The sequence below is a fragment of the Tachysurus vachellii genome, chromosome 17 (assembly GCF_030014155.1).
Source record: "Tachysurus vachellii isolate PV-2020 chromosome 17, HZAU_Pvac_v1, whole genome shotgun sequence".
Lineage (NCBI taxonomy): Eukaryota > Metazoa > Chordata > Actinopteri > Siluriformes > Bagridae > Tachysurus > Tachysurus vachellii.
Genome location: NC_083476.1, coordinates 15950063 through 15958923, shown reverse-complemented (window position 1 = coordinate 15958923; position 8861 = coordinate 15950063). Strand labels below are relative to the sequence as shown.

Genomic DNA, 8861 nt, shown 5'->3' with positions numbered 1-8861 from the left:
TAATGGAATACTAAATCACCAGACTTGGACAAGTACTAAAATGTCAAATAACCAAGGATGGCAAAATAAGTGGATCTTTGGTTATTGTTGGCTGTGAATTTTCTCATTGTATTCTCATTGTGCATTTGAAAACAATAGAGGGGAAAAAAAAATACTGACCAGTCCTCAAGCTAAACAGAGCAGTGAGGCCTCAGCATTGGTACATGCAACACATTAATATTCAATGGGGCTTTTTGGAGGAACTGAATTTTGAGAATCCCATTACAGCAGCCATTTCCTCATCTTCAAAATTAAGGTCGTATTCTGCTTTTCGTTTCTTTTCTTTTAGCTTCTCCTTTTTGTACGCTTTTGCCTTTTCCTCCTGAAAACAGACATACAACAATTCCATAAAATGTATTGTATGTATTATGCACAGAAAAACTACAGTATTATAGAACAGCAGAATGAAATACATTCCTAATATCATTCTCATGATTATATAATAGACGTGATTAAAGTAGCACTCTGTTGATGTTCCCTCAACATAAGCACATCATTAATTCTTCAGTTCATGGTGTTTGATTAGATTAAGGTTTAGATCTTTAGAATTTATGCTTTATATAGAGGAAAGAACTGTTGCGTCTCTATAAGAATTAGTCAGAGTAGCTCAAAATAATCACATTTGTCCTTCCTCATTTCTGCAAATTAAAAAATCTAGTCTCAAAATGCTTTCTGGGAAATGTGATCATTATTTACTCAGTCCCTAACCATAATTTGGCTGTCTATCAAAAAAATGCACAGTGCTTAATAAAGTAATAGTAAAGACCTTTCTCTTAATTGTATACGTAGATGAACACTGATGAAAGAGTCTCAGTCAATACATTTATAGCATTTGGCAGAGGTCCTCATCCAGAGCGACATACAAAAGTGCTTTTAAGTCTCTATTATTGAATAAATTAACTCTGGTTCACTGGGATACAGACTTAAGATACCATGAGCCTTTTTTTTTCTTTTTAAATACATACAACAAACAGGGGAGAAAGTGCTAGTTCAAGTATTTCATAAAGAAGATACTTTCATGTCAATACTAACATGAAACATCAGAACGGAGGGAAAACAAAACGAAACAGAAACACCTTGTTGATGAGATGACAGAGGAGAATGGCCAGAGTGATTCGAGCTGACGGCAGCATAAATATCCATGCTTTATATAAATCGCAAGCAGAAAAGCATCTCATGTACAACCTATCAAATAGACAGGCTACAGAAGACGACCACGTGGGGTTCAACGCCTGTCAGGCAAGAACGGGAATATGAGGCAATCATGGACACAGACTCGCTCTAACTGAACAGATGAAGACTGTAAAACGATCAGGTTTTGTAGATTGTTTGATTACATAATGAATCAATAAACGCATAACCAAAATAGAACAGCCAGTCGCTGTACTATGAAGTAACCAGCAGGTGTTCCTACTACCTGCTTTCATCGTATTGCTTAGCAGCATGTGGCACAACTAGCAGGAGATTTCTTGCAGCTAAAATGAAACATCATGGAGGGAAATTTGGTGTTTGTGTATAAAATTCAGCAGTGTATATATGCATTATTTTATACGAGATGAAGGAGAAGCCGTATGTTCTTTGTTACTGCTCTGTCTATACATAGAATTACAGTTACAAACTTACTATGATGTGATTTTCTCGTAGCTCAGAACGTTTCCTTCTCAAACCAAACCAACAACCCTCCTGATGTGAGAATAAGCTTAATCCCATAACCCACCTCTTCTCGCAATTCCTTCATTCGCTCTTCAGAATCGTCCTTCTTTTTTTTTTCTTCCAGTTTCTTTTTGTGCACCTCGAAACGTTTTTTAACCTGGTCCAAGGTGGAGCGTTCCACACTCGTTGACATTCCCAGGTTCCTCTGGTCTGTACAAGAAGAAAAAAGCAAACTTTAACGTGTGGTACAGTACCTACTGCATATGGTAAATTAAAATAAAATAAAATAAATGGTAATAAAAGTGAATACTCACGCTTCTTGCCATTGATGTGATCCAGAAAGTTGACGGAGTCTTTCACAACACAATCACAAACGTTGCAGTAGTGCCTAAAGGGAAAAAGTACAGCATCACTTATGAGACGTACTAATGAAACATAAAAAAGTAAAGGTACAGAGTGAGCCCTGTCCACAGAGAGGGTTATGGTGAGAGGCTGTTTAATATCAGACTCTGTGTAAACATATCACAAGTGAACAGGGTGTGAATGGGACACAACTTGTGATCCGATCACTCAACTTGCTGAAGTAGTGTAAAACCCACATGGAAAATTTGGGCAACCTTATAAAACGGCATTGAAGCCACTAATGTGTTACTAGGGTTGATGTTTTCATCAGAATTGAATTTTAAACTGTCTAATCAGTGTGTTGATCCGCTTAGAAGGTTTATTTTTTTTCTGTCACCAATCTGTGGTATAAATCTGTGGTATAGACTTCAGTCTCAATATAAACATGTACATATGCAAAATTTCCTTTCATATGTTCTCAACATTGCTAGACACATTACTACATCAACGTGGAATGTTTGTAAATTAATTGTTTTAGTCATTATTACAGCTATTCTAATTTATGATGTCAAATGTAATATTATGAGTTAAATTCTTCACCTTTAAGAAAATGTATTAAAATACTGCACGAAGTCACAGTTTATAATCATGGTCTTTGATGAAATGATGCAAAGGGTTTGGAAAGGGGCCGATTTTGTTCAGAAAGCATGCAAATAAATTTCCTGACATGAACTTGAAAAATGATGAGTAGACAAACTACATACAATAAATGGCACACTTATTTAATCCTCACTATCTAACAGTATTTTGGGGTTTGTAGCCTCATGCACTGTGTATAAGTGGTTTGCACATTGTAATGACATTTTTGCCATTTTACCCACGCCTCCAGAGAAATCCCTATTTTCTAGTAGTGTGTAAATAACAGTCAAATAAGCAGGAAATAACTAAACTAAAATGGTTTGATGTGGAATTTGGAGATGGAGTGTGACAATGTGAAAAAGGACATGTAGGCCTTCTGCAGATGTTCATCAGCGACCTACCCTCCCATCTTAGCTTGTGGTGTGGTCTTTGTGATGAAGGTGGTCCTTCCAAGATTAGACTCCAAATCCACCTTGTAGTCTCTGTGCCGGAGGGGCGCTAGTTTGACCGGGGGTACGGGTTTGCCTAGAGAAGCGAATACAGAAATAAATTAATCAATTAAACACTAATCAATTAATTAAACTCAGTGGCCACTTTATTAGTGTCATGACCATCACTGAAATCTAAACTAATTTTGAGTTTTGTCATTAGCCTGCCAAGGAATTAAGTTATTCTGTCAACAATTGATGATGCTGTAATACGCTAAACCAACTAGTTTACATTAAAGGTAGGGTGCATGATGTTTGAAAAATGCTTCAGAAAACGATTGCACAGAATTTGGCCACATTTAGTGGGGCAATGGGTCACACTTTTGCCCTTTCAAGTGCAATGAGCATACATACAGAGACAAAAATGCACACATAAAATGTCCACTAACACACGCACACAAAACATACACACACACAAGCATTGGGCATTGCAATTCATTAGGCCTCCAGAAAAAACAAAAGCTACTCATTTGTAAATATTTCACACTTGTGATATGCATTTGTCCAGTTGGTGGCAATATCTGATCTACCAACAAACTTTACACACACACACACACACACACACACACACACACACACACACACACACACACACACACACACACACATGTTGTGTTTGCTCTCTCTTACTTATGAATTCAGTTGCATCAGTCAGCTTTGACCTGGGTATATGCTGACTAATGTTTGACATATACCAGCCAGTGGTTATCCAAAATAATATTTAATAATTTCTGCTTATTTTACTCAAAAACATTATGCCATTTACTCAAAAAATTATGCCATGTTTTTGAGTGGTGTGAGTGTGTGTGTGTGTATATATATATGTGTATGTGTGTGTGTACCCTGTTTTTGGGTGATCAAAGCAAAATAGACATTACAAGCGTAAAATGTTCACAATTGTAAGGCTGATCACACAGAATGGTGATCATTGTAGAATTTTTGATTTCTAAGCATTCGAGTCAGTTTGACCTGCAAAAAAACAGGTTTTATTATTTGCCAACATTAAAAATGGTCAAAATGGTTTCAAAACGATGTCCTGGCTTTGAAATATACCAGCCTGTAATAATTCATCAACTTTTGTGCCTCAAAAAATAAAAAATAATTTTTTGAAAAGTAATTCAAAATTTCTGTTTTGTTTTTTTTACTAAAAATGAGGCATTTTTGTATATAAATGAGGTTTATTATACCAAATATTACAAAAGATTGTGCAAAATATATGTTAATATGTTGGAAACAAGTTAGACTAAAAAGAAAATGGCTATCAGACAAGGTCAGCTTGACTCAGCACTCCTAAATTGCATAGAAAAGCATGAGAGGACAATGTACTCACCATCTTTTTTCTTTCTTTCCTCTGTGATTCGCTTTTGAGCCAATTGTTCATACTCATCCTTGTCCCACTTGCGCCGAAAATCATTCTGTGCCTATTAAAAACATGAAAAAGTTTATTTTCAGTTTAGACTTTTCTATAGAATTATACATAGGATTATACATATTGTTGTGAGACCCTGATAGGTACAGGATGGAGTTACAGTAATCTTCCTAGGCTCCAATACTGGTTCTCAGACAATAAACCTAAATAAATGTAAAGATACACCACAACCAATTATTAACTTATCTGTCAGAAGACAGACAGGAATAGATAGTACAACGAGAAGGAATTACTTCAATATTCGTAACCTATAAATCCCAAACATTTCTGATTTAAAAAAAAAATAAATAAAATAATATTTTTTATATCATAACTCATTAAAAGAAATAAGCAAGTAACGTGATTTCTTTCAAGTGAAAAATGCGAATGCAATTGATAAATAAACAAACCAGTTTTAGTACTTAATATGCAATATATAAATCAATGTGTCACTGCGAACTGGCTCAGAATCAAAACTGAATCGAATCGTTCAGACCCATAATGTCTATGAAAAAGATTAGATAAATAAACAATACTGAATATTGTTCTCAAAAGAAATGTGAACATACAAACAGTCTAACGCATAAATATTAACAAAAGAATCATGTGATTCAAAGCCCTAGTAAGGAATCAGGGGACACAGTGTTGTGTATTTAATACAGCTCCCGGCCCAGACGGGGTCTCCCCCTTCTGTCTCAAAGCATGTGCTGACCAACTGGCTCCTATCTTTACCCATATCTTCAACAGATCTCTGGAGCTGTGTGAAGTCCCCTCCTGCTTTAACTCTCCACAATCATCCCGGTCCCCAAGAAATCCTCCATCACTGAACTGAATGATTACAGGCCTGTCTCTCTGACATCTGTCGTCATGAAGACCTTGGAACAGCTGGTATTGGTCCACATAAAGACTGAAACAGAACAGATGCTGGATCCCCTACAGTTTGCCTACCGTGCAAACAGATCAGTGGACAACACAGTCAACATTGGACTGCACTACATTCTGAAACACCTGGACTGCCCAGGGACATACGCCCGGATTCTGTTTGCTGACTTTTAATACAATAATTAGGAAATTCTCCACTCCAAACTCCTAAGGCTCACTATACCCCCTTCCATCTGTCAGTGGATCACCAGCTTCCTGACAGGCAGGAAACAACAGGTGAGACTGGCAAATGCATGGCTTGCATGCATTTGCCCTTAGGCAGGGTTTGCTTGAGCAAATGAACACTGACCTTGGTGAAGAAGGAAAAAGATAAAAGGCAAGGTAGGCTGAAAACTCTAACCCCAACATTTCTGTACTTGCTCAACCCAGTGATGGCTCAACCAATGGATTCTTGAAATCTCTCATGTCCCAAGTAATTGGAACAAGATTTGAGCTTTTGTAACTTTCAAGCAGTGTCTCGGACATGTTTTTTACCTTCCTCTTTTGTTTTCCTTTTTCTGTGCAGCCTGAATTAATAAGCCAGCAAGGCCCATCTTCCGGACTGGGCTACACATTTAATAGTCACTTAACTGCTGAGGAGAATGTTTTGGGATGGTTGAGGTTTCTCCTGGAGACTGACAACATGTGCAGTGGAACTGCCTTGCAGAGTGAACAGCCACTCTGGACAATGTACTGACTTACCATGATTTCTACAGACCATGTCTGAAACCATGTTTTCCAGGAAAATGTGTACCTTTTTGTCTTGTATCACAAGCTGTTGCATGCACAGAGCACATTAGTGGTGGTTAAGCATCAAAGGGCATCTTTGTAACATGGATTTATTATTAACCAGCACAGCATGTTTTCACTATTTTATGCTCATTGATGTTCTCATTTGTTTCTGTCAAAATTGAAAATTTTCACTTTCAGAGCCTTTTGTCTCACTCTACAATCCTGCCCCTAAAAGCACTTTGTTTTGCTGTTCTCTTTTTCAGTCCAGTCCCTTGGTTTCCACTTTTTTGACTTAGTTGCTGGTAATTCTTACAATTCTTTTGTACCTTGCATATTTTTGTACATCTTTAAGTAGTGGAAAACAAACCTAATAAAGATATGATACATGTTTGAGATTGTCATTAATGAATATAACCATGGCACCATGAGTACCCAACACTCAGACTAATTTTTAAACTGCTGTAACTGCAAGTATTTTGTACTTGGTTAATATTTCACTTGACCAAACTTGTATCTTGGTTTTATACATTTTGGAAAATGGGTTTCTCAATGGTTCTTTGGAGAAATAAAGGCTCTTAGCTCCCTGAAGTTGTTTTACTTGTCCCCATCACTGGTTGGTCAGTGCCAATGAACTTTTAAGAATGTGTAAACCTAATACAAATATCAAGTTCCTTTATGTTGTTAAGTTGCATTGAGGTGCAAGATCCTCAGTATATCCATTGATGGATATAATGCATGAATATAGATCTGCCACCAAGTTGTGTTCATATATTACATTTGTATATTTTCTGTACATGTTTTTTTTCTCCTCTGTTTTTATTCTTATTCTACTCTTATAATTCTACTCTTAAAAAAATAGAATTTTATTGCATGTAAAGACTGTGGTTTTAAATTTAACCAACAAAATTTTAATTAGAAAATATTCAATATAGTTTTAAAAAGATGTCACTTCTTACCTGGTAATGTTGCATTATTGAGTCTGTTTGCTCAGGAAGTGTTCAATCTTCGATAATATCCAAAAAATGTCTCAATTTTACTAAATTTAAGTCGTAACACTGAGACAGCTTGGTCTGTGATTATTAAACAGCTGGAATTCCTTGTGTGTTCTGATTCTGATTCTGTGTTGATTAATTTCCTTTTACCGCACGCCCTCAAGTGGTTTGTTCCTTAAAAACACTCTATTCACTTTATGACTCTATTCACTTTTTAAATAAAAACATTTTATACACGTGCTAATGACGTCACTGTGTTCTGATTCTGATTCTGTAAATGTTTATAATGTGAGTTTTGTTAATCATTTTTTTTTAACTCATGCCATGTATAAAAGGAACATGCTTAGCTGGTCAATAACAGTAACATTTCAAAATAAAAATCTTGTCCATGTACACCATTGCTTTGTGCATCCCTCAGAAGGGATCTGTAATTAAAAAAGAGTCCTGTGGAAAATATAGCTCATTTATACATGGGGTTGTTTTGTGGTTAGTGGGTTCAGACAGGCTGGTCATGCACAAAACCCAAGCTCTGTTTTTGACCATTATTACACAAGTAGGCCTGTTCCAAAGGTCTTTCCTGGTTGTATTAATGGCTTCAGGAATTCTAAAGTACCTGGTTATTTTATTTAAAAGCCTAATTTCTTCTGTCAGATCAACACAGATATGTCTGCAATGACACAGAATTGTGGTTATGCAGTGAGCTGAATGATTAAACTTGTGGTGTGGTTGCAGTACAGTAAACCTGTGTATACCGAAGAACATAAAGGAACTTTGCCAAGAGGTCATAGATTTGTCATCTAGACATGAGAATTTTCCTATGACGAAGATTAGGACTACTTTTAACTACATTTAGTGAAAATAAAAGTAATTTTACTAAAGGAGAACTAAAGGAGAAAATGTAATTAAATTTTCTCCTCTATATTTATTCTAATTCTACTCTTATAATTCTACTCTTAAAAACTAGAATTTGACTGCATGTAAAGACTGTGGTTTTAAATTTAACCAACAAAATTCTAATTACAAAATATCCAATATAGTTTTCAAAAGATGTCACTTATTACCTGGTGATGTTGCATTATTGAGTCTGTTTGCTCAAAAGGCGTTAAATCTTCTATAATATACAAAAAACGTGTGATTCTGTGTTGATTAATTTCCTTTTACAGCACGCCCTCAAGTGGTTTGTTCCTTAAATACACCCTATTCACTTTATGACTCTATTCACTTTTTAAATAAAAACATTTTTACACGGCAAAAATGCGCTCATTACGCAAGTTGCGTAGGGCCCCGCAAATTACGCAAGGCCCCGCCTCCCCCTGCCTCATTTTACAGCGCGTGTTAATGTTTACAAAGATGACAATATGAAGCGGACCTATAAAGAAACAAAATGAGAGTGAAATGCGAGAACAGCAATCAGGTAAACTTGTGTTCTCTTCAGTGACAAATAAGTGACGTGACCCATACTCAGAATTGTTCTCTGCGTTTAACCCATCCAAAGTGCACACACCGTGAATACACACCCGGAGCAGTGGGCAGCCATTTATGCTGCTCCGCCCGGGGAACAGCTGGGGGGGTTCGTTGCCTTGCTCAAGGGCACCTCAGTCGTGGCCGGCCCAAGACTCGAACCCACAACCTTAAGGTTAGGAGTCA

At 36.6% G+C, this 8861-nt stretch overlaps 1 protein-coding gene across 1 annotated transcript; it reads right to left on the bottom strand.

Annotated features, from left to right (window-relative positions):
- Nucleotides 1-220: 220 nt before the first annotated feature.
- On the bottom strand, nucleotides 221-7193 carry LOC132860403 (zinc finger matrin-type protein 2-like). The gene is made up of 6 exons (XM_060891591.1): nucleotides 7179-7193; nucleotides 4492-4582; nucleotides 3075-3198; nucleotides 2007-2080; nucleotides 1757-1902; nucleotides 221-361 (listed from the first exon to the last, which is right to left on the bottom strand). The coding sequence occupies exons 1-6, from the start codon at nucleotides 7191-7193 to the stop codon at nucleotides 221-223; spliced, it is 591 nt and encodes a 196-aa protein (XP_060747574.1).
- Nucleotides 7194-8861: the final 1668 nt, after the last annotated feature.

Coding starts and splice junctions, on each gene's coding strand:
- LOC132860403 (XM_060891591.1), bottom strand. Junction 1,903..2,006: donor TCACATCAATGGCAAGAAGC/GTGAGTATTCAC, acceptor CTTCTTGTACAG/ACCAGAGGAACCTGGGAATG. Junction 362..1,756: donor TGAAGGAATTGCGAGAAGAG/GTGGGTTATGGG, acceptor GTCTGTTTTCAG/GAGGAAAAGGCAAAAGCGTA.